Source organism: Thunnus albacares, chromosome 10, assembly GCF_914725855.1.
Source record: "Thunnus albacares chromosome 10, fThuAlb1.1, whole genome shotgun sequence".
In the NCBI taxonomy this organism is placed as follows: Eukaryota; Metazoa; Chordata; class Actinopteri; order Scombriformes; family Scombridae; genus Thunnus; species Thunnus albacares.
In genome coordinates, this window is record NC_058115.1 from 9,929,978 (window position 1) to 9,955,758 (window position 25,781).

The 25,781-nt window shown below is 39.7% G+C and overlaps 1 protein-coding gene across 3 annotated transcripts; it reads right to left on the reverse strand.

The window, feature by feature from the left end:
- Window positions 1–24,979, reverse strand: stag2b (stromal antigen 2b). 3 transcript variants are annotated; one of them, XM_044363438.1, is made up of 34 exons: window positions 24,751–24,979; window positions 22,590–22,717; window positions 22,422–22,503; window positions 22,089–22,232; window positions 21,876–21,972; window positions 21,612–21,688; window positions 21,207–21,411; window positions 19,760–19,911; window positions 17,511–17,584; window positions 17,266–17,389; window positions 16,483–16,581; window positions 16,229–16,308; window positions 15,937–16,044; window positions 15,258–15,369; window positions 15,035–15,152; window positions 14,830–14,933; window positions 13,707–13,799; window positions 13,498–13,587; window positions 13,143–13,346; window positions 12,395–12,465; window positions 12,089–12,176; window positions 11,889–11,969; window positions 11,696–11,788; window positions 11,407–11,581; window positions 11,134–11,273; window positions 10,739–10,840; window positions 10,469–10,617; window positions 8,294–8,422; window positions 7,819–8,045; window positions 6,836–7,055; window positions 5,784–5,891; window positions 5,566–5,692; window positions 3,213–3,290; window positions 1–1,869 (listed from the first exon to the last, which is right to left on the reverse strand). In XM_044363438.1, the coding sequence occupies exons 2-34, from the start codon at window positions 22,631–22,633 to the stop codon at window positions 1,846–1,848; spliced, it is 3,819 nt and encodes a 1,272-aa protein (XP_044219373.1). In that variant the 5' UTR covers window positions 22,634–22,717; window positions 24,751–24,979; the 3' UTR covers window positions 1–1,845. The 3 variants fall into 3 exon arrangements, with proteins under 3 accessions (XP_044219373.1, XP_044219374.1, XP_044219375.1); XM_044363439.1 differs by having other exon boundaries at window positions 24,884–24,957; XM_044363440.1 differs by lacking the exon at window positions 24,751–24,979 and adding an exon at window positions 24,394–24,633.
- Window positions 24,980–25,781: the final 802 nt, after the last annotated feature.

A 25,781-nucleotide genomic window follows, 5' to 3' on the forward strand; every position in this document is an offset into this window, starting at 1 on the left:
GAAATGTGTTGATTTTTATTCAAAAGTTACTGTCTCCAGACAAGTACAAATCAGAAAACAGAGTGACTGAAAGAGGATGGGATAATAGACAACAACTTAGAGTGTAGGCAAGAGTGCAGAAAAAAAAAATAAAACACAGAAATGGCTGAAAGGAAAGAAAGAAATTAAATTTTGTATATATACACACATGATCTAATAAGAATTTATACCAATGTAGTGGTAAGTAACAAACAATAAACAGTACTTTTTCCTTAAAAGAATTTTCTTTTTTACTTACATAAAATAATTAGGCAAAAACACATATAGGCTGTTCATCTACTTTATCACATTACATCTGACCACCTCATGTTTCATGTTCTAAGAAGCCAATTATCCATCTTTAAACATGACTGATCCTCTGACATGGAAGATTACTGTGAGAGAAGGTGACCTTCACAAGCATGTTTAAGGCTTAAGCATGGAATGACTACAAAATAAAAACCTCAGTAGACAAAACATTTCATTAAAACTTGTGTGTGACAAATATATGTCAAAATCTAAGCTTTGTCTAGCTGCCACAGCGCTGCTGAATAACTCATCTTCAGTATTGTCTGAATGACTACCTTTCACTTTTAACATTTGAAATTTTTAAGTATTTTGTGACAGGACTTTTTATGTTGAGAAAACCTTAAAGCTGATTTCACAAATCTTTTCATTAGTTTTATCCAAACTAATTTACATGTAGGAAAAAAGGTAGAAACCCGAAGACATTATCAAGACAAAAAGAAAAAAAAAACAACATAAAAATACAAATTTAAAAATCTTCCTTGATGCATGGCTTTACATGCTTTCATTTTTTTTTTTTAGTTTACTTACACATTTCTCAAACTTTGTGACTGAAGGTTGAAAAGTTGAAAATAAGAAAACCAAAAGCACATATATAAAATCAGCACCGATTCATATATAACTTTTATTTAAAATGTAGAGATACCCATTTCAACATTATGCTGCTGGATTTTAAGAGAAAAAAGATGTGAATTTCTTGGACTGAGCTGCTTTCTGCCAGAGCCCACACAGTGGCACCACTGGGATAAAACTCTGCTCATTGTTAGGGGAAACATTTCTCTAGTAGATGGTGGTTAAGGAGTGGTCCAAATCTTGGGGTAAGCTCTAGGACTTACTGCTTAACAGTGTGGAGCGTTCAGTGGACTCTGGGAATCTTCACAGCATAAAAGGGATCCGATTCTACGTGACATCTCACCATCTTAACCACCAGTGGTTATCAGGACCTCAAATCGGGCCCAACAACAGGGAAAAGAAACTTAAGAGATAGAGGGAGGGGGGAAAAAAAGAGCACAGAAACATAAAGACCTCCATCCACTTGGCTAACACAGTACAAGCAAGCTACTACAGTCTGTTTATAAATTACTACTTCACACCTGGTAACTTACTACAATTGTAAAAAGGGTTAGACAAAAACAAAAAATGTTTCTTAAGTTAAACACACCAATTCATCCCCGTTTTAAAAAAAAAAAAAAAAAAAGGAAAAAGGAAAAAAAGCTATTATGGATTTTTCTTCAGACATGTCTCATTTCTAATAGGTTTGGGAGTGGCCTGTTACACTATTTCTGAACAGGAAGAGCTTACCCAAGATTATAAAAGTAAATATTTGAAACAAAGTCCTCTCTGAGCAAGCAACACTGAGTGTGGGTTGTCATTGGTCCACGTGGAGTACAAGCCAGAATTTTTTTTGTTTTGTTTTTGCTTTTTCTTACAGAAAACACATCTGTTTTCGCATCTAAAATTCTCTTTAAATACAAAGCGCCTCTTCCGTTATCCCAGCGTCAAAATCATCTGGATATTAGCTTAAAACATGGACACCCCAAGGACCTAGAAGAGAGAGAGAGAAAAAAACATGCTTTAATAACCAGTTACATAGCTAAAAAAATACAACTCACATTTAATGAGAAATAGGTATATGACCTGCTGATATTGAAAAAGACGGTGTAAAATGACAGTATATGCGTATAGTATGAAAGTTTACATGAATAATGATTGAAGTCCAATACAGACTTAGCTATTTGACAATTCATAATGTCACCAACTATTTGCTTCTACCAATTAATCAAATAAAAAAATAGTTACTTTATATTGTCATCTAATAGTGGTGTAGTGGTGCACCTCATCAAAAAAAAACTTGGGTGTCACCTGGGTAGTTGCATGACTGCAGAAGTTAAGACCAACGCATGTCAGGGGAGAAAGTAATCAACCTGACTATTTAAGAATAAAATACAGAGCAATAAACTGTGGATAGAGGTCTGACTAAAGTCATACAAAATAAGCTGCTGAATTGAAGTGACAATGTAAATGATTTGCTCCAAGCAAAAAGGTTGTGTAACCACTGCTGGCTGTTATAAAGTTTTTAATAATCTGCATCGAGTCCATCTGACTTACTGTCTGCTGTTTCATAGTATAATCTCATCTACAGCCCCTTCATTTTTAATACCGTGGAAAAGTAATTCAGAGTGGAAAAAAAAAAAAGGACCTGAGGCAGACTTGTTAAGAAAAAGCTTAATGAAACAAGACACTGTTTGCTGAAGAGAAACTGTTTTTTTTTTTTGTGACAATGAATTTAAGTTGACATAAAACACGCTTACATTTCTCAGTGCTCTACACTCATGCAGTCTGACGAGCCCTCGATTTCAAGGCTCGGTGTGAGAACAAACCCTAAAACCTTCTTACGGTGGGGACGTGTTGAAACAAGAATTTAAGGCTGGCAGTACACTCTGAAATAAATAAAATTTGGCATGTTTACACAGGCAAAAATGGTGGCTTTGCAACCAACGAGGAATGTTGCATTTGGCTGCAGTGCATGCAGGCTGGTCAGCTTAACTTGTCTAAATGCTTTGCACGGCTTTATTTATTCAGCGCTGAAAATAACACTATACTTGCAACTGGTCCGTGTACTGTGACTCGTTGCAAGCTGTCCAAATTTCGGTTTACCTACACAGAGTTAGACTAATTTTAGTGTAACTGTCCACTTTGAGGAAATGAGAAGTTGTTCCAGCTCTCACTGTGCCTCACAAGCTCCTCCAACTGGCCATTACACCAACACTCCTGGTGTTTCCAGAAAAACACTGCTATCTTGCACAGCAGTCTAAGAGGAAATTTGAATTTGGAGTACGCAACCAGCCTAGAGGTAGTCTACAAGCAGACAAGTAGATGCTCCTTACCGATTCATCCATGATAGAAGCGGGGTCAAAGTAGTCTGGCTTGAGCTCAGACCTCTCACGACGATTCTTAGAGGGTGGCTGGAAGAGAAAGACGGAGTGTTTAGAACAACATATTATGGATTTTTTGCGATATACCTTACACACACACACACACATACTAAAAATTGGAGCTTTTAACTCCTGTTGCTGAATTTGGAAAGAATATATCACTCATGCAATGAAGAGAGTGAATTTAGAAAAAGTAGGGCAGTTGTTCAATTTTCTGGTTGATTCAACATGACATTTGGAGCCTTTCTCAGAGCACAGAACTAGTAGAAGCATCCAAAATAGACATGTCTTGGATGAAATTTAGTTCTGGCTTTACACTCATCATACATGGTTTTGTGGTGTCGGTGAAAATGGTCAAATAAATTAGTCACAAGGCTTGTGTTGTACCAACAGTTACAAGGCACTGTCAACACAGTATGTTCCATCATCTTTTTAAAAACCAAAAACCAGATAAAGCCTTTTACCCCCTGCCAACAATTCCTTTTGATTATTTCAGTTGTCTTCTTTGCTCATTTTGACATTACATGCAAAAAACACCACACACACATACACACACACACAAGATGCTCCATATCAATTATTGCATTCTTAACAAATCAGTCATCTCTTAGAATAACTGACTGGGCATTCCCCATGCAGGGAGAGTACAAGCGAAACCAGAAACCAAAATGTAATCACAAATATTTCATGGTCTAAGTCATGACACAAGACTGGGTCGAAACCTAGTATATAACTGGACCGGGTATGGTCAATGTGTGAAAATGTGGCCAATTTGTTACAGGGACAGTCAGTGGTAGTGTCTACAACGTGAATTCCTGGATATTAAATCTTTATCTGCGATTTTCTGTAATAGTTCCAGAAATATTTGTTTTTAAAGTGTACTGAAGCAGCACATCACATGACATGGTTAAAAAAAAGAAAAAAAGGTTATAAATGCAGTTGAAAGAAAAATACTTTCCACTCATATCTTGGGATGTTTGATTTGAAAGAGAACTTATTTTAATTCTAATTATAACTATTCTAATTATCTGTTAACTCCCCCTACTCTTTCATCTGTTTCACTCTGCGGATGTCTCTTGGTTTTCACTCTGCATTGAGTGTTTTGAGTGATGTTATTTGGGCTTTAACTCTCTCTCATGCCTCTATGTACCTTTAGTCTGGCTCTGTCACTGTTGATGATCATGGAGGCTGCAGTGGAAATTGTAAATGAAAGTTCTGACAGCATTTTGGGTTCAAATTCGGGAGGTTTATATCCACCCAGTTATTGTAGTTACAGTCAAATCAAACACACCTGCAGAGCAGCTGCCCCACACTAAACTGATATAACAGCTACATGAGTCCCATGTTTTACCTGCAAGACTTGTGTTTTAATACTGTTGTTCATCGTTTGTGATGTGAAAACGTCAGAGAAATAAAAAGCTTGCATCCTGGTAAAACACTAAACACACTAGCGTCTCTCCTGCAAGCTGCTGACACGCTGTCAACCAAAGAGTCAATCACACTGGCAGTAGAGGAGCATATGGAAGACAGACGCTGGTATGTGTCTGTTTAAATGGAAGTTTAACCAGCTTCACTGTATTTAACACCGGAGTTGAGAGTGTCAGAGCAGGTAACATAGTCACTCTGCATCGTGCTGCTGTCCTCCGCTTCCATTATCTCACGCCGATTCATTTTGAAAGCGCAACAGCCAATGGAGAAATTCCAACACTTGGCCAGCTGACCAATAAGGTAACTTCAGTCACTGAGGCCTGCAGTTCTTTATACATCCATGATGTAGAGACAGAGAGCAGAGCAGAGGAGAGAGACTGGGAGTCCTGACCTTACACCTGTGAGCAGTTATTGACTGGGGGCTACACACCCACTGCCCAAAGTTTGACACCCAGAACTGTCCCGAACACAGCAAATTAATGAGAAAAAAAGCAGCAGCCTGAAGGTGATAATGATGCAACTGACAAGTTTGGATGGGCCAACAAAATGTAATCAATCACTTAAAATTAACCACTACTATCTATTAAAAAGCAATTATTCATGAGTTAAACTGTTGGTTTTTTACAAGGGTTATTTTGGTCTCTTTCTGTCAAAATGTTCAAGAACAGACAACACTTGGTGATAGGTACAAGATCACTTGATTCTGATAACAAACTAGTAATAATCTTGCCCCAAAAAGCCTGGTAGGACATCCCTACAGTTTGTTTGTGCACTATGTGCAAGATAAATCTTTTTTAAAAAAATCAAAACATGATATTTTTTTGATTTGTACTTCACTCAAATTTTGGTTAACACTTCAGTTAAATGAGTGTCTCACCAGGTCAATGTCCATGGTGTCAAAGTCCATGCCTTCATTGAGGTCATCCATACGACCCTCAGATGACATCATCACATCCTCCACGATCGGCTCTTCGTCTTCCTCCATAAGCCCAGTGCCGCGACGACTGCACAAACAAAGCAATGTATAAATATTGGAACATATTTATAATGAGACATCAGTAGGCACCTCTGTGTGCAGGTGTGTCTGAGTCTTACATAGCATGCTGCAGATTGGTTCTGAGCTTGGCATAGTTCATGGCTCTTTCCTGCTGCTGACGTGCCTCTTCTTGCTGTCTCTGGGCCAGCATCCACGTCACCTGGGAACTAAATGCACAAGCGCACATTAATTAGCCATGTTTTTAGTCCACATGTGTTTGGTGATTAAACTGGAGATACCACATGGAAGTCAGTTACAACTACATAGATGGCCCACTGGCCTGACGCCTATGAAAAGTCAAGTTGAATAAATAAACTAATCAGTCACTGTCCCAGTACAGCCGGCTTGGCAGGCTGTGAAGTACAAGCGTTTTGCTACCATTTGCCCTCAAAATTAATAGCACGCAAATGGGAAATTACATTGAACCCCGTCCTAATGTATTTTGGCTCATATTCCAGTCCTCTGATCCCATTCTCAGAGAATAAGCAATCCACTGAACCAAATGATGGGCCTGGATCTGAGCCTACATATATTTAGAAAATCTTGAAGTAGGAAGCATTAGAATGCAAGGAAATAGATATTTAATTTAAATAAAAAAAAGGGCATCAAAGGCCAACACAGCAAATGAGAAAAAAAGCTAATGTTGGACTATGGAGTTTAGGGGTGTACACATATGACTTGGCACAACATTTCATGATACAATTGAGCCAACAGATTGATCAGATTATAGATATCATTAATTAAAACCCCCTGATGGTACTTGTTTTAATATGCATAAATTAAATGCAAGACAGCACACTTTAACATAAATTTACACTGAATTGCCAAAGGTCTTTTTTTTGTTGCCTGGCTAATTAAGGTGTTTTTATTTGAATTTTGTACCGATATCCATTAGAAAACAATGACACAAAGTAAGAAATCATGCCACTGATTTTGCACATTATGTCTGAGGTGGAATTAATAAATCTTCTACAGTCAGTCTGTTTTCATTTCAACATTGTTAAAAATATCTTGCATGCATTGAACCGTGATCCCTGTGACACGTATTGTACCGAACTGTGAGCTAACTGCATCGTTACACCTCTGGAATGCAACAGTTAAATGTGCGTACTTGTAATCCATGGGTGTCTGGTGGTGCTGAGGCGTCTGTTGATGGTGCTGTGGGTGTTGGTGGGGCTGCTGCTGGTCGTGAGGGAGGGGGTAGACTCCCATGTAGCTGTCATCACGACCCCTCTTAGGGTCTCGCATGGCAGTGGAGGTGAGGTGGGGGGACGGCATCATGACTGGGGTCTGCATGCTCTGCTGCCACACCTCACTGCTGCTGCTCTCCTCTGGAAGGGAAGGGCCGTAGTGTTAGACGAACTAACTGCTGATGTGAACATGCGTTTTATGCTACGCTTTAAAGTGCCAAAGATTGCCCCCAAGTGACCTAACTTCATCCCAAGTCACTATTGATGATTATAAAATGAATTATGAACAATGTTGAATTTCAAAACATGGACTGTGAGAATATTTAGGAGTGCTATTGAACACTTCAATAAAACCGGCAAATGTATCTTTCCACTAAGGCAGGAGTTCTCATACTTTGTCCGCTTTGAAGAGTTGTTGGGATGTCAGGATAGTATATTCTCAAAAGATGTGGAATACAGTACAGAAAATGACTCTACACGCACTGCACCCAGATGTCTTTTCAGCAAACACACATTGACATACACACACACACACACAGACAGAGATTAAGAGAACCCGTGTGATTGGTGAGGAACAGTTTGACTCATTTCACTCTCTCCTACCATCTGCTGTTTAATCTCCTCACCCACCAACTCAGCTTGCTGAGCCAGGCTGGCAGGAACGCATCTGGGTTAATCTGGGCTCCAACATCGCTTTTGTAACATCATGACTGGGTTATAATGTATGTAGTACATGTAGTATGTAGTGGTGTTAGAAAACTGGTGGCACCCAGTGAAGCTTTTCACAATAATGCAGCTGTTTTTACAATCTGGACAGAATTTGATGGCAATTTTCTGAAGCTAAATTGTAAATCCTGTTATAGAACATTAGTGATGATTTTGTTGATTCCCAAGTTTCCTCTACCTTCTGGCAGCTTCCTTTTCGCTGCCGAAGTTCCAGCTGTAGCAGCAGGAGGCTTGGTCTTCTTGGAGCGAATGGAGGAGCCTCTGCTTGAATAGCCACTCATCACAGACATGGTATCGTCATCACCACCAGCCTGCAGGGAATTCCTGTAGGAGATGAGGGGGAGCCAGCAGTCCTCTCGCTGCAGTGCCATCTGGAACGTCATGAAGCGCTCCAGGTACATGTGGCTGGGGAGAAGCAGGAGGTCATATAGACAAGATGAACAAACTTGTGCACCCATGCATACAGAGGACAAACTTTACACATGAAACCAGGTGCACATTCCAGCTGGAGGGTAAAAAAAAAAAAAAAAGAAGAAAAAAAAAAGTAGCTTCATATCAACCACCCACGCATCAGAAACAACAGTTGCACCAGTTGTCACGAACACCTGTTGCACTGTAGCCTCCCACCCGACAGCTCCGCAGAAAAAACTTACACAGTCCTCTTGTCTTGTCTCATAAGCTTGGAGGAGAACTCGCTGAGGATGTCCAAGAAAGCCAGGTTGAGGGGAGGGCCTCCTTCTCCCTGGGGACTAGGCTCCTTAAATGCAAACTCAATGCCATCCCTGAGAGGTGCACAGAGACAGAACAAGACAACGTCAGCAGAGAAATTTTTTTGGATACAAAATATGTAGAGAAAATTCTAAAAAGTCTTAAGTATCATGAAATTTATTTAAGAAAGCTATGTGTAGTTTTTTTTTTTTATTTGGCCCTAGGAGACTAATGCAATATGTGTTTAACACCACCAGGCCACTAGCATGCCTGACTCAACTACTTTTTAAATGTTTTTTGATTAAAGCTACTCACAGACATGCGAGACAATTTTTAAACTAAATATTTGTAAAACGTTCTTCAACTGTGTCTCCCTCTGAAAGTTTTTCTTTGCACAGCAGAAAAGCATGCCAACTCTAATGAGGAAACCACAAGACCCACTGAGATCAAGGGTGAAGTGGTTACCATTATGAAAATGTAAGCATTAGAGCACAGACCTCTAAAGTTCTATTAAACTCACCCATTTACACCGTCAGAAACTGTTACACTTGACACCCAATAGTGTCACAATGTACTATAATGTAATGCTACAATAACTTTGAAAGTTTAAACATTTAAAATACAAGATGGAAACAAAGCACAATGTTTAGCATGTATTCATTACTTTGACATGCGTTGCACACATGGCATATCCCATTACACAGTATGCCCACATGTTGCACAAGTGTAGGGGACACCCAAGCTTCCTGCTTACACAGCAAACATGCATACATCTGCTTCCAGGGAACATGTCTGAGATTATGATCTAATAGGGGTGTAACGGTACACAAAATTCATGGTTCGGTACAATTTTGGTACAGCAGGAAAAAAAAGGAAGGTAGAATATAATATTTTGGTCCTTTATTTTGAAAAATGTAAACATCCAACTATGGCTCATTGGCCAAAACCATTACTGAAAGAGTTGAGTTTTACTGCAGTGGAAAAAGAAAACAACTTCTCAGTTTCTTGCAAGGAATCAGGACACCTGCTGACAGCTGCTTTATTCTGATTTATGATCTAACTGTATATAAAGTAGTTGAAACTAACTCCACCTCCAGCAGCCACAACAGTAACATGCTGCTCTAACACTGATGCTTCAGTATTAATAATATGATGATGTCATACACAATATATCAGTCAGAGGGACCAAACCACTACTTTTACTTTCATACTTTTTAAACTAGATTTTTCTCTTGTTTTGTATCATTGTTCAGAACTAAAGGTGGAATTAAAAGCCGACTTTCATGTGGTATCACTTCACTGTGGAGATAACAGAGCATATTTCTATAATAGTGTTGCACTCAGTCAGTGTTTCGTTTGTCATTCTGACGGCAGCGACGCTACAGGGTGACCAGGCTACCTTGGCTAAGCCTCCTGGCATACATCCATGCTACAGCCAAGATGTGTGCTGCCAAAACGTTTCGGGTGGAACTTGTGCTCTAGAATTATTGTTCTGCACGTCAGCGTAAGTGGATTATTAAACTATTTTGGCAGTAATTGTTGGGTCACGAAGCATATTCCTCGTACAACTGCATGCACTGAACCATAACATCCGTACCATGACGGTTCAGGACGAATACACGTGCAGTTACACCCCTATAATCTTATAATTAAAAAAGGGAGAAATAAAGACAACGTGATGCAGGCATGGGCCATTTACAAATGGACACTGTCAAGGAATGTGTGCTTTTACACTCAGTTTACTATTATTGCAACAATGAACCAACATGTATCATTTTAAAAAGTTCAAGAGTGCACAAAGAATATTTTCTTTCTTGTTTTGTCACTGCGCCAATTAATGTTTACAGAAGCTGTTGGAAAATACATTATACTGCTGATGATTTTATAGCACTGTTGCCCCTCAGTGTGTTTGAACACAACGTCTTTCTTCAAGTGCATGGGAATGGGCCAATCTAACTGTAACATTTATCAGCTAAGCCTCTCCAAAAGTCATAGGAAAAAATAACATGGAAAGAGGAAACACAGTATTTAGGAGTAATTTGTCTAAAATGACAGTTCCCAGAGGCAAGGCCAAAATTTTAAGTGCAATGCAATGTAACAAGAGACGAATGAAGCCTTACTTGTGCAGCATAGCGATGGCGTCTCTGGTTTTGACTTGGTCGAGACCGAAGGTCAGAGAAAACCGACGGGCCAACTCTTTGATTCCACAGAATGAAGAGGAGGAGCGATCAAATCCGTGACCCAGGTCAGACAGCATTTCATTGAAAAGCTAGCAGAAACAGAAGGGAAGTATTAGCGTTAATTATTTCAACATAACTTAAAACTGGGTTGAATGAATCAGAGGTCAGTGACTGAATTAATAAGGAGTGAGCAAAAGTATGTAGACTAACCTGCTGCAGACTGAGGATGAGGGTCTTGGCACATTGAATTTTGTCGATTTGCCGAGTCTTACTCATGGTCTCCTTGATGATATCACCATAATCATTGTAATACTGTAAAGAAAAAAACAACAACAAAACAATACTTAAGACTTATATCTCTGATTATGAGCTGATTTACATGTCTAGTGTTAAGACAAACAATGCAACAGCAGATATGGTAAAAACCACATGTTGCTCCTGTGCTAACTCCCTGGTAAACACTGAATGGACATTCATTCTGACTAAATTATTGTACTGGCAGGAGAGTAATATATTGTACAACAGTAATGATTAAAGCTTCTGCAAACTGCACTATGTAGAGTCAAACATTTTGCAAATGACCATTAAAAAAAATCCAAACTTACCCTCATGTACTGTTTGAAGATGTCAGCTCCAGTCTTCATTTCTACCACACAGTAGATGATCAGTTTACAGTAGGCAGCCAGGAGGTTTCTCCTCTTGTGCAGAGCTTCGATCTTCACTGCCTCATCATCCTGTTGCCCATCTGAAAAGATAGAAAAAAAAGACAGCAGATCAATCAGCTGCACAAAAAACCTGTCCTTTTATTTACTCTACTTGCTTACTGGAGCAAAGCAGAAAGTGAATTAACTGCTAAAACTGTACATTTGCATTTATACCTGTGCTATTTGTATCATCATCCTGGTCTATGAAGACATGGTTCAAGATGAAGGAGAGCAGTTCAGACTGCAGCGAGTCCTCTGGGGAATAGACCAGGGGCTCCAGGTGTTCCCTGCCTCCGGACACCATCTGGTGGCTGAAGATGAGCAGGAGGTCACACAGGATGGTGAATGCCTAAAAAGGAAGGAGAAAAAAAGAAGTTAACACCGGAAAAAAACAACAACAAAACTCTGACTTCTTACTTCAGATGTGGGGCACAGATAGATTTGTGGTTTTAGTGTCTGTCACCTGTTCTTTAACGGCTGTGTTGACATTGGTGAGGTAGCGCTGACACATCATACAGAATGCCCTCATCTGCTTCCTCAGGGTAACCATGTCCTCCTGATTCACAAGAAAGGTCAAAAAAAAGTTTTTAGCAATTATTTTCAAAGCGGTGCAAAAAAAAAAAAGGGACAGTGAAGTTGGCTGAAGGAGACCTCACCTTCCTGGAGCTGCCCTCAGATAACTTGGCCAGGTGCCACAGGATCACATAGTGGGTACACTGCAGTGAGTGGATGACTATCTGCTCACACAAAAGTAAGTACCAGAAAGGTTAATAATCAGTAGTACTGTAATAAAATGATCATTTGCTCAGTCACATAATTTCAGTTGGTGTGTATGTTTATATTTATGTTTAATGACCTGTTCAGGCATGTCTCCATTCTCTATGCCTGTGTTGAGCAGCTTGAAGTTGCTGGTAAACAGGTCCCACCCAGAGAGATCATGTGCACTGCAACATATTTAAGAAATTAAATAATTAAGTCAATTTCAAAACCAGGCGCATAAAACCACAGATAAATTATTGTACTGGCTGAAGAAGAAGAAGAGACAAGAAAGGGGAAATATGAAATGGAGGAGGAAAGAGGTACTGTAGAGAGAGAGAGAGAGAGAGAGAGAGAGAGAGAGAGAGAGAGAGAGAGAGAGACAGAGAGAGAAAAGATATCATACTTATGAAATGCTGTGATCCTCTTTAGAGTCGACAACACCTGATAAGCATCATCTTCATCAGCATCTTCACCCTGCAAAGAGAAATTGTGTTACATTTTTCGTAAGATGCTGACTCATCTGATAAGGAATAAATTATCTAGAACAGATACAACTGCAAGTTTTCAGAAAAACTTTAAATATATCTGATGGTCTTTTTCCACACTCCATTTGATAAGGTTTTCTCAAACTTTTACATACAGTGTGTCATTCAAATAGTGAAGTGTGTTTGTTACTAATGTACAGTGCTTACTGGTCTTTTGGAAAACATGACACTAGTTTTATTAATTAAGCGCTCCGTGCATTATAATCACTACTGCTAGAGTAAAAAAAACAAAAAGACTTCCTCTGACCACAGTTGAAAGCCAAAGTCTGGTGTTACTTTGCATTTTATTATGTAGTAAAAGGCTAAAACAGAGAAATGAAAGGAAAAGTAAACTGACTCATATCACCGCAGTTTGAGGCAGGATGACAGCCCTATTTGCAGATGAATCAAAATTTGAATTTACTACAACAATTTGGGTGCTTTTGCAACAAGATGGTCACAAGTGAGATTTATGCAAAAATGCGTAACAACAAGCAAACATGGTGATGATAATATGAAGCGGTAGAAGTGTTGGTTGTAAGTGGATAAAGCCCACTTTTCCAAAAGCGCAATGAGTATAAACATACATGTTAAGGAGTACCAACATGTGTCTTTTGTCACTCCTACCTCTTGTAGAAAATCCTCCAGTAGTCTGTTGAACTTGTCCACCAGCTCATCCAGCAGCTGGGAGCGGGCAATGTCCACCCTATTAAAGATTGTGAACTCCTCATTGCAGAGGGCATGGTAAGTCTTGGAGCAGGCCTCCAAAACTTCAGTGTCTGTGTGCTTCTCCACAATTTCCCTGATCTGACGCAGCAGGGATTCCAGGTGCTGTGTTGGATAGTATGGGAAAGATTGACATAAATGTGATGCAAGCCAATGGGAGGATTAACCCATTTTGATCAATTAGACCTATCTAATCAATCTGACTGGTATTAAAATAAAAACAAAAATGTGTCTCTGACAAGCAGCAAACGTGTACCTTTTCCAGACGGCCTGTGGTATAAATTTCGAGGTCAAAGAACTGAGGAAGCTGTAACAAGTTGGTCACCTTCTCTGCATCCACAGCATACTGTAGGACAAACATTCAACATAATGATTAATAATGTTTCTTTAGGGATGAATACACCTTTGAAGCCACTGGCTCTGAGGAGGAGTGCTGATTAAGAACATATAGTAGATGTAACATACCTTGGCCAGTAGAGGGGGCAAAGCCACAGCAAACAGCTCTGTCATTCTGGTTCTGTCATCCAACTGAGTCTTTTTTTCTTTCGCTGTCATCACCTAATGAGAGATGCAAGCTTATCTTCACCACTAGTTTGCATTCATGTATGCAAAAAGTCTACTGTTGACTTTCCACTTTTTGTAATCTTTACTTTTTCCACCGGGATATATCTGGTGAGTTTCAAGCTAAGCTTTGATTTTAGTTTTTCCTACTGATTGTTTCTCATATTTCATAATTCATGTGGCTGCAGTTCACCAGGAGCATGTATCTGGTGGCAGGTTTTTATTGTGCTTCCTAAATAACTTTACTAAGTAAAAAAGTTTTTTTTTTAATTAATAGTTGAATAATTAATAATTATTCAACTATAAGCCTTCTTCTATGAACATGTCCCAGTAGTGCTGCTTTCAAATACACATTTAAGGGCTAAAGGAAGCTTCCAGTACTTCAACTCATTAAGAAAAAAAGTGTCTGTTTAGCACAGTAACTTCTACACCACAATGTCTATAAGATTTAATGTTAAGTTTTACTGCCAGATTTGGTAAATACAACAATCCAGAGGGAAAATCTCTAAACACCACGATTCTACTGGTAATATAACAAGCAGAATATCTGAAAAATGTTTCCATCATTATCCTAAAACTGGCATCACAAATTTCAAAAGTGTGTCTACACAAGCACAAGACATTGCAGTACATTCACCGCTATCAACATGTTATATGTTCCAAAAAAAAAATCTAATATGCTTCACAAATTCAATCAAGCATAGAAAACAATCCTTTTATCTTCCAATATGTCTTAAATTCAGCAAAAAACAGTTGCCAGACAAAGAGAAGAAGGAAAGGACAACTAGCATTTACAACAGTCTTTTAAAAACATTTTAACTGAAGTGAAAAAGTTAGAACGACGTGTTTGAACTGCCTTTGGCCTCCATTGGAGCTTCTACCGATCACCTCTAAAGTTAAGTATAAATGATCAATTTTCAAAAAGTGTCATCATGGCAATACCAAGAAGGTCCAGGTCAGAAAAAAAAACTCAATTATCATTTAAGCAATATCTTTCCACTATTCAAAGTGTATTAGCCACTCTTACCCTCTTCCCTGTGCCTCTTCCAACAGGTGGGTGGCATTCAGCAGCCTGGCGTACAGTGCACAGCATGATTTCAATCAAGGCCGTCTCTTGTCTGTCTGTAAGAGCTGCAAGAAACACAAAACAACAATCAGAGTAGATCTTAGATCACACTTGGTCTTCAAACCACATGCCAGCAACATAGGCTGGAAAGAAGTCAGTGCCATACCTTCCTCTCCTGGTAATGGGTCGTCTAGCAGTAAGCTGATCATACACTCCCAGTCCTTCAGTAGCTCTGCACCGCATTCCCAGAGAGAGTCCACTAGGTAGGCTGCATGCTCGTGGAGCTAATGAAGAGAGATTTGGATGGATGGATGATTTGATTGCTTACATACTGCCAGTAAAGACAGAAATTATGGCCTGTGTGTGAAAATAAAACTTTGAATATATACCTCACTCTCCAGGAAGAAGAAGACAGTGGTCTTAATGAGGTTGGCGTTAGGGCTTTGTCTGCCTCTCCTCTTGGGGGCACCCTCCTCCTCGGGTTCCCGCTGGCTGAACAATCTTTGAGAATATTAATCATTAGTTGGGTATCACACAAAAGCAACCACACATAATTCTCCAACTGCATTTCTGAGAAGCAGCAAGGGGCCCGCAAAATTAAAACTCATAAGCTAGGCTGAGAAGTGACCCACTTGTGAAATTCAACTTCCAACGGAGGCCGGTCATTGAGCAACTTTACTATCTAGACTTCTGAGCTCCAAACAGAACGACTGCCAGAATGAATGTGAGAAAATAACAGTGATGCTGAAAGCAAATGCTTTTGGCAGGGATTAAAGCAAGGAAAGACTTGTGAGCTTGTGAGAAAAGTTGTTCAAGGGGAAATGTGCACAATGTATCAATCAGGCATGGTGCCTGAGAACTTTAAGCTCTGTTTTTGTTTTGTTTGTATGCACGCATAAGCACTGAATGTGTTTATTTCAACAATGTGTAGTCTAATAACAATCTTAAATGCTCACTTTTTCCTGACTTCTTTCTCCTCCTTCCCTAACCTGATCTACAACAATATTCCTGACCACTGATTTGACTTCTGTTCAGTGATAAGTTCAATTTACTGTTTGTCTGACATACTTCTTAAAGAGGAATTCTCCAGCTGCAATGGCGACAGGCCTGTGTGCTGAGTAGACCAAGTGATAGACACTCTCACAGTCCTCAGGGGTCAACACCTCATCTGTACTACTGCAGAGACAAGACAAACACAGAGTCAGTCAACTAAAGTTACAAAATAGACGCCAGTAGTGCACATGTACTTGACACAATGCCTGTGATGTACAGATTATGTCCCACTGATATGTGGTAAACAACATGGAGGTTGGGCCAACAACAGCACTAACCAGATACCATCAAGAACACAGCCACTTACTTCAAGACTAGAGTGAGTAATTTAATTGCTTGTACTGCGACATCATACTCTTTATCAAGAGTCATGGAGACAATCCGGTCCTAAGCAAAGAGAGAGAGAAGACAGATCAAATGAGCTATTTGTCTAGAAAGGAGTGAGTCAAATTCCATCAAAATGTGTCCACAGAGCACAAGTCTCAAGTTTGTGGCTATACAAAGTGTGAATTAATAAAGTTGGAGCGGATGTGTTTAAGTTGTCCAGCAGGTGGTGCTGACCTTGAAGCGACTGGTGAAGAGTTCCAGTCTTGCATTGAGTTCTCTGTTGTAGTAGAGACCCTGCAGAGCTGTCAGACACTTCAGACGTACCTCGCCTTGCTGAAATAGAAGATTAGAAAACAATAATTTAATCAATCTGTAATTAAAGTAATCAGTAGCAATCAGTAATTATTTTGTCCATGTAAATTAAACATGACTCTGACCGAGATGAAAAAGGTTTATCAACTAATTAAAGTTGAAAATATATGCCTGTTTTTCTCCTGTGTTTACAAAAAAAATGAAATAAACAACAGCACCAGAGAGCATCAACAACTAAGATCCACCTGTTTTTATGTCAGACCTGTTAATGAATACTGGAATGACAGCATGTTTCAATCCTGTTTTCTGAATTTTTGTGGCTACACTTGATTGTGCATTCAAAAATTGATTGTGCCTTTAAAAGCCCTGCAACACCCACACAGGTGTTTATACTTATTCTGGCTGATTAGACCTCTGCTCATGTTGATGTTGGGCACAGTTATACTGGGAATTATGTTGAATCAACAGGTTGCATTTAATGATGAACATGGTAAATGTTTACATTGTCCTACGCCGACATGTACAACAAAACCAAGACAGAGTGATGGGGGAGCAGTCAATAAAGCACAGCCTGTACACACCGACACAGTCTTGAAAACAGATATAATCACAAAATAAAGAAAACAGTGCTTGTGAACCATGGGTGTGTAGGGGTTTTACAGAAACTACAAAAACAAGAGCTGAGCAAACCTTCCCGTAACCCACCTTATCATGCATCGTCCATCCCACATACTTCAGATAGCTGTCGTTGAGGAAGGCATCACTGTAGAGTTTCATCCATACTCCAATTTCTTCTATACAGATGGCCCTGATTTCTGCTATCGAATCACTGTTAAAACAGTCATTTGTTGTTAAACAGGACAACAACAACAGGAGCAGTTTTCTATAGCAATGTCAACAATACAGGCAGAATCAAGCCTTTTATTTTTGAATGATAGATGTGGCCATACCGATATCGATGAACAAATACTCCTTTGAATATTGCATTCATCATGTTTTCAATCTCATCCTGATTTTCTTGGAGCTGAAATAAAGAGCAGAACATACATAAGTACATAGGCACGTTTATTCGGTCACACGCAAAGCTTAACTGACCAGAACGCTACACTAAGAGGTGACCAGGAGGCATTGTTAACATAATAAGACATATGTGACAGCCAACTATGCCACCATGCTGTGGTGTGGCTGCACAGTGAAGTAACAGATGGATGCCCGGTGGGACCTGCTGTTATATAACCTAATAAACTGACAATGCTAGCTGAATAACACTCAGCACTAACACAGTCACCGCAGGTCCACCACCTACAGAGGTGTTGCACCTCTAAAAATGGAACAGATTTACGGTCACAAGCTAGAGTAATTCACCATTATTTACTCTTATGCGTATTACATACCGATTACTACTGAATGGCAAAGTGGCTGTGTGGACGTGCCTTTCATAGTTTGCCTGGTTAAAACGTCCGGCAGGTTGGGAAACTTTTACATTTGATCGATTTCAATTCTGATCTGATTTCAATTCTAGTTCTTACTTAAAACTCGCTCAAACTGTTAATCAAGTACAAAAAGAAAAGCTCCCATTAGGACTGAGAAGACATTGTGAAGGATTATTCATTTTTGTTAAATGGGATTATGACTGCTAACATTTCATTCTACCTACAGTTAAAAACCTGCATTCAATGACCACTGTCTTGCATGCAGGTTACTTTGGGGATGGGTTGTGAATGTTTCCTGCGGGATGTGAGGATTATTATCTTGTCATCAGACTCAGTACAAGATGGGAAAACCAAGATCTGGGAGTGAATGGGAGGAATCACCAGCCCTCTCATTAATAGCTATTTCAGCTACAACCACAAGTATCATAATTTAAATCACCTACTCCTATTTTTTAACAAACACTTTATAAAACATTAGTTAATTGCCAAATACAACACATTGTTTTGCTAGATGAACGACATGCAAGACCTCCTTTATTATCCATTTGCCACCTAATGATAAGCTGAACTAATATGGTGGGTGTTGAAGCTGTCTTACATATTGATTAAAAAAAACTGAGAAGTGCCCATAATTACTGAAGCAAAAAGAGCATATTACATAAACAGTGGGCACTGCATACATATTACTGAGAGCACACTGCATAAAGAGTCTGTTGACTTGCAACTTTCTGCCAAGTTTAGGCAAAACTTTTGTCTAGTCTGTAGTATGCCACATCTCTAATGAACCTGATAAAAGGTAACACATCACTGCTCAAAATAACCAGCATTTGGCAGTTATTCATGTCCTACCCTGGCAATCGGACTGTCCTGAATACCTTTTTTTGGGCATCTAAGCGATTCGACTCAGCATCAATTCTCAATTCAAAACCAATTCTCACTGAATAAATAAAAAGGGGGGCAGTAGTTTCATGCTCTTTCTCTAATTTACTGTGTACCAAATCATTCATTTATGTTCTTAGTCTACTCAGCTGCAATATGAAACGTAACTGGCAGTTAAGCTAACTGGTCTTGATGAAGGTCACTGTCTGACTAAGAGGAAAAAACACAAGTGTGTGAGTATGCAGCTTTTTGATTTAGAAAAAAAAAAGTTAACTGTATTAATCTGGAAGCATATTACATTCTTCTTCCATGTGCTACCAACAGAACTGGTTAAATGCTTTTTCTAGAAACAAAAGTTGGTGTGTGTATTTTAGAGTAGAGAGAGAGAGAGAGAGAAAAAAGGAGGAGCAGTCTGCTGTGTTATTAACTTCCATCTCCAACAGAGGAGAGTAGCCTCTCTGCTGCAACGCTAGTACCAGGGAAAGCCATCGTTATCCAAGACGCTGTACAGGCACAGGGCTTTTGGAACGAAACAGACTGTGGACAGAATTATCGCTGGAGTTCGCTGCTCGACTAACTTTAGGCTCTGAGCGATGGAGTAACAAGTATTCACAAATATTGCTTAGCTAATTATTCAAAATGTGCCCAATCGCTCGCATTTTTGAATATGAACTACAAATTAACTCCAGTGTGTGCGCACCATACACCGCCCAGGTGCTGCATTGTGCCCTTGCACTTGAGTTTCGTCAACATATTATTAATGACACAGAAAAATTGAATTTTGGAATCAGTAATTGATTCCGAATCACAGAAGATAAGAATCACGATTCCTATGTAAATCGATTTTGTCACCCCCCCCCCACAAAATGCCATGTGGCCACTCTTACCTCTTTACGTTTCTGCAGGAGTAGCTCCAGCCTGTCATTGGCCCTTTTAGCCACCATTTTATTTCTCTCTGCCTCATATTGACGCTGGGTGTTGTCCATGTTGATGCTCAAGTTTAGAGCTACATTCACCAGGGCTGTCATCAGCTTCATGGCTGTTACAAAACATAAGAGATAACAGTAACTAATTAATGTAATAATAGAATTAATAATTGGCTTACAACACCATGTGTGTGTATTTACCTGTCTTGCCACATTGGGCTTGTCTATAGTGTCACTGACATGCTACATAAACAAGCCCCTGAATAAAATGTAGTCTCTAGGTAACTCAATTACACCACAGAGTAAACGTACCAGAGCCCTTAAAGGCTGATGAATTGTGAGAAATTAAAAAGAAAACGTTTATTTTGGCTAATTAGACCTTGGATTTTATTTTATTTCATTTGTTTATTTAACAGGGACACTGCACATTAATAAACATTGCTGTAAATGCGCCAGAATTAGCCAAAAGGATACAACTATGCTAGAAATTATACAAGGTCACCAAACTCCATACACTAACAATTAGTGCAATTTAGCTGCAGGTTAGAAAAAACATGGTTTCATAGACGGAGAACAATATATGAATATTGTGTGCTCAATTACAGACTGTTGTAAAATGCACAATTTTGCTGCATAAACAATATTGGCTGTGTGTTCTGCATGACTCGAGTTATTGTAGAGCATGTGATCTGCTTCTGTCGGGTGCCACTGGCACTTTGTTATAGGGAGTAAATCCACATACACTGCTTAGATGAAGCCTGAGCACCCTTGTGTACAGTATATAACAAGTGCAGCCAATGATAAAGGTGTAAGCTGTCCTACTCTTATCTGTGGAATAAAGATAAAAGGATGTATAATCAGGCGAATTAAGTGAAAACACCAGTGTGGGTGTGCCACAGGTGTTTGGTGGCTTATTAGCGATTCTATTCTTTATTGATAAGACCGCAGAATTTTTTTTTTTGATTAGCCAAAATTAGTTTCTGTGAAAATGTAAAATGTGCTGCCCATATAAAGTTCACAGTTAACTAAATCTTGTAATATATACAAGAACAAGTAGTTACTGCAAATCAAAAAATTTGAAATCTTCAATTAAGAGAAAGCTGTTGACCAGCTACACTGATGTATTCATATTTCTTCCTAAAATATGTCTGCAGTTTAATTTCAATCCTACTCAATAATTCTCACTCAGTATGTAAGAACAAAGCCCTTAAAATGTGTGAGGGTACAAAAATGTTATCATGTAGTGTAAAAACTGCCCCAGGGGTGCCGTGACCCAAGATCCCTCCTATCTCTGACTGCTTTTCCCAACTCTTGCGTGCTTACAGAACAGGCTGATAACTGAAAATTCACTGCACAGACAGTCAAATGTACCTCACACACACATCCATACAAACACACTTCAACTTACCTGCCAGTGTTGAGGTGTGTCTGAAGGCTCGGACTTGGGAGTCCGATAGTCCGGTGAGAAGGGAGATGACTGTGTCCATCATGTACTCATCATAGATGATACTGTATTGACACTGGCGCACAAGCACCGAAATGAATTCACAAAAGCTTGATTTGAACTTCTTCCACTGGGGCCCTGCTATAGTTAGAGGGTAGTCACCACTGTCCTACAAAGGCCACAGGAGAAAGGACATCAGCAAAAGCAATGATGAAATGCTCCGACAATTAGTTGTTCTTTAAGAGTGAAAAGAGTTCCTATAAGTCTTATTTTCCTTGGCAAATGAAATAATTCCACATTTTTTATTCAATCTAAAATGACACTTAGGAAAAATCAAAAGAGTGATTGTACTGGAAAAAGTAGAGTTACCTCATCAAATTCCTCTGTCATTCGTCGGATGATCTCAGAGTTCTGCATGTTGCGGAACATTTCTCCACTGACCACACCTGATAAACACAGAGATGTTAGTTAGAAGACAATTTACTAAATGGTCAAGCACACCAACTCAAGGAAAAAAGAATACAACATATGTTTGAGTGGTTCTGTAGGGCACATACGGATTCAACAATTTTCCTCAATATGTTTAAAAGGGACAATCATGCAGTAGGATGAGTTAAACACACACACACATACCTTTACATCCTGAGCACTGGATGAAGAAATTGATGAGATCTAGTAGCGCAACATCTCTGTCATGTTTGTATGACTCAATCCAGTCGTCAACAACAGACTACAGGAGTATAGGGATAGACAAATTTAAATATCAAAAATGAATAAAGACTGCAGAGTAACCGTTTCTTATGTGAGTGAAAGAGATTTTTACAGTGCGGAAATTGCCATTCATACCTGCATTGCACTCCTGCCCAGCTTCACCACCTCAAACAGCATCATGTTTTCCATGCCATTCTCTTGGTGGTGGCCATTTATCCGGCCTGCTCCCTTCCCTCCTTTGCCTTTCTCCCCTGCTGCCTTCTTCCCCTTCTTTCCGCCCTGCAACAGAATAGAGGACATGATGAAAAATACAGTGTGAGAACCAGGGCAGACATTAAGAGAAGACAAAGCAAGTTTTGTATACATAATACAAATATCTATGACTGCAAAAAAGACGCAATACTGTCTTATTCAAACAGGATGTCCTGACACGGGCCAAATGCAAAGAGTCAAATGTGTTTTCCATACCTTTCCTTTAGCTGAGTTTGCAGTCCTTCCATCGGGATCCTCAGAGAAGTCTGTGTCTGAAGAGAATCGGGTGTCTGTATCCCTGGTAGATAAAAGCAGATATTAGTATGAAATTTCATATCAACGTCAACCTTAGTAGTAATTTAAAAAGTGGGAGCATGCACTTACTGAGTAAAGGAGAACTCTGATGGTATTTCTGGTGCTGCTATCATTTCTGTAACATCTTCTGGATAACTTCAACTTATGACTGGCTTGAGATCCTCAGAAAATACCAGACAGGCAAGGTTGCATGTGACCTGGAATGTGAAACAGTAATTTAGAGAACCAAACATGCAAACTTCTTACACATTTCAGCACAGCACAAACAATAAATGCCACAAAAGCAAACATCTACTGTGTACATGTTTGCAGAAAGCACATCCTCTGTAGTGAGCAAATGTTTCTTTGATGCCATTCAGAGAGAAAAAAAATGCTTCACATGGTAACAGGGGGCGTACACAAATGCTCCTGTCTGCTCAGCTATCTAGCCATTGGCTCCCTCCCTTTCTCTGCTCCCCTTGGTTTACAGACAACGTCATGCAAGGCAGATTGGAGTGTCTTCCTCAATGGCCAAATATGGCACTGCCCTATCCGCCCCATACATATCTGAACCAATCAAAAGACAGTATCAACATCAACAAGATACTGCAGGCCACAGAGAAACTATTGCATGGTTGTGATGTGTGGATTAGTGGCACATACATCAAAGGAAAACTTTTGAAATTTCGGGTTCTTACTTTGCCCGTAATTCAGAAAAAAGGACATGTTCCCTTAGCAGTCAAGGAAGCCAATAAAAGCACCCCAGGTATAACCGTTCTGTCTTGAAAGGCAAACATAAACTCCACCCATCATGTACCCGCTCTGGGTGCGTCTTTCGGTCTTACCACACGTAGTGATGACATATAAGTGTGTCACTCTAAAAGTATAACAGCATTTACGGGTATTGAGTGGACTTTCAGTAAAACTGCCGGCTATAAATCCAATGTAACGTTAGTCTAAAGATCCTCTCGCTCATAATAACCTGCAAATATAGCACACATGCCAAATTTAAGGTCTTATCCAGCTATTTTTAATGAATTTATGAATAATCGACGTAAAATTATCCACACCAGCAAAACATTCAGTCTACGAAGAACCATGCAACATCAGTATTATGTATGAGGTAGTAAGACTTAGAAAGTTTAAAACTAACTGTGATATTTATTAGGTTAGGAAGTCGTTAGCGTGCTTATTTCCTTGATAGTGGGGGGATACTGCATGACAAGACGACGAGATTCTAGGGGTGTTGACTGAAAAAGTGGCGCCAAATCGGTCAGTGTATCTCATAAACTTGTTACTGCGAGGCTAGACTAGACGATCTTACACAGAACCAAATTGTAAAACCCAATAGTGTGGATTCATGCGAGTCAACTAAGCCACAAACTACCGGCTCCGTTCCCTCCACCATCGCCGACATGGCTACGCTCTTCGCCGGCTCCTGTCAAAATTGACACCGGTGCGCTGCTGGTGCTAAGCGCCACTAGCTAAGCAACCGAGGATTTTGACTTCTGGTTGATATTTGATAAAGTAAGCATGCGCTACTCAGTGCAAATACACTGCGATTCACCTTACAAGAAGGACGAAGGGCCTGTATAATGCATTCTTGTCAGATATAAGGGACACGCCAGCGTTTACTAACGCTATCGTAGTTGGACCATAATAACAAAACAACGCAAGCTCTACTGTACTAGCGCAAGCTAATATTAGCTAGCTAATACACAATAACCCTAGTCACCAATGTTTCCAAGGACAATAACTGCCTTCTATCTACATCCAAGCCGTGTCCAGTGCTCACCTTAAGACAAAGCAAATGACCGTATTAGATATGCGACAATTAACGAGCTGAGAATAACTCCCACCGATTAGCTATGCTAACAGCTACTGCTAACGTTACCTAAAAAAAACATCACGTCCTTGCGTCCTCCATCTTGCCTCGGGAGTTCCAGCACCGTATTGCATAAGCAACAAACACTTTGTTTACAAATATATAAAGTGCAACTAAGTCGCTTTAAACAATAAAACGATTCTTTGGGTTACGAACTAGATATTTTGCGCTACTGTACCAAAAATCCAGTTCGTTAGCGTGCTAACAACCGAAGTAGCCATGAACCGCGAGCTAGCGACGCGACTTGGTACAGGCAGACATCCGCGCTCTGGGCTCATCTGGAGCTAGCCTGGCTAGCGACACGGCTAGCAAAATACAAATCAACTAACTTCCAGATAGCTCTCCGCCATTTTACAGCTAACTTACCTTGTTGAGAAATGTAGTCCCGGCAGAACCGTAACTTTTACTATTCTTATTCAGCCTCCGTCTGAATCCCAATACAATGCTGTAAAAAGAGTTTAAAAGTCGCGGTCAGAGGCGGTTTCGGACGTTCTCTCACCCCGCTTGCTCCGTAGTTCGGTTTGTTGTTTCGACGACCTGGGAGGAGGAAATCCTGATGCAGAGCTACCACCTAGCGGCCACAATACCAGTGTTAGATACACCGCTGAGGATCTGACACCCAGTGGCGACTGACACGTACTACATCTTAAGACTGCTGTGGTTTGTCCTCGCTTACAGGCTGCTGGAGGAAACGCCAAGAGAAACAACATTAAAAGTCTTAGCTATTTGGAACACTAAAAAGCTCGTTTTAAAGTAAAGTTGACTTTTAGCCACTATATCAAACGAGACAGCCCCTAAGTTGTGGTCTCAAGCCTCAGTCTCAATGCCTCCCCTCTACTGAGGTGTCCTTTATAAAGATCCTGATGTAAAATACTGATTTAAATGTCTCATTCCCATTAGTGTTGAACAAGAGGACAGGCATGAGGAGATCATTACTATCAGTGTGCAACTTCCTTCCGGTATTTGATATAACCTATAACTAAAATGAGTTTGAATTTGAATCCCCTTTGTGACACAGGAATATAATTCATCCATATTTTCTTAAAACTGCCACATGGCACTAATCACTAATCCAGTGTACAGTAGGCTTTTAGAAAAGGTGACATTGACCACCTAACCCTCTGCACCTCCATCTATCTATCTATAGTTACACTAGAGTGAAGTGTGCAGGTAATTCATGTTGATATCGCCTGCAAACTGCTTACCTAAATATCTTTTAAAAGATTAATATCTACAGGTGCTCTTTGCAAAAGTCGGATCAAACCATAACTGAAAAAGGGGAGTGATTCTAGCTGATAAAATGTTATATAGCTAGAAAGTCCAGGATTTTTTTTAACACAGTTAGACAAACCAATTCTAACTAGACCAAATCCAACCAATTGTAGTTAAAAATGCAA

Excerpts from the sequence above, each read along its gene's own strand:
- stag2b (XM_044363438.1), bottom strand. The coding sequence starts at position 22,633 with ATGATAGCAGCACCAGAAATACCATCAGAGTTCTCCTTTACTCA. Across the intron at positions 22,504-22,589 it reads TCAGAGTTCTCCTTTACTCA|GGATACAGACACCCGATTCT; the intron begins GTAAGTGCATGC and ends TTTATCTACCAG. Across the intron at positions 22,233-22,421 it reads CAAACTCAGCTAAAGGAAAG|GGCGGAAAGAAGGGGAAGAA; the intron begins GTATGGAAAACA and ends ATTCTGTTGCAG.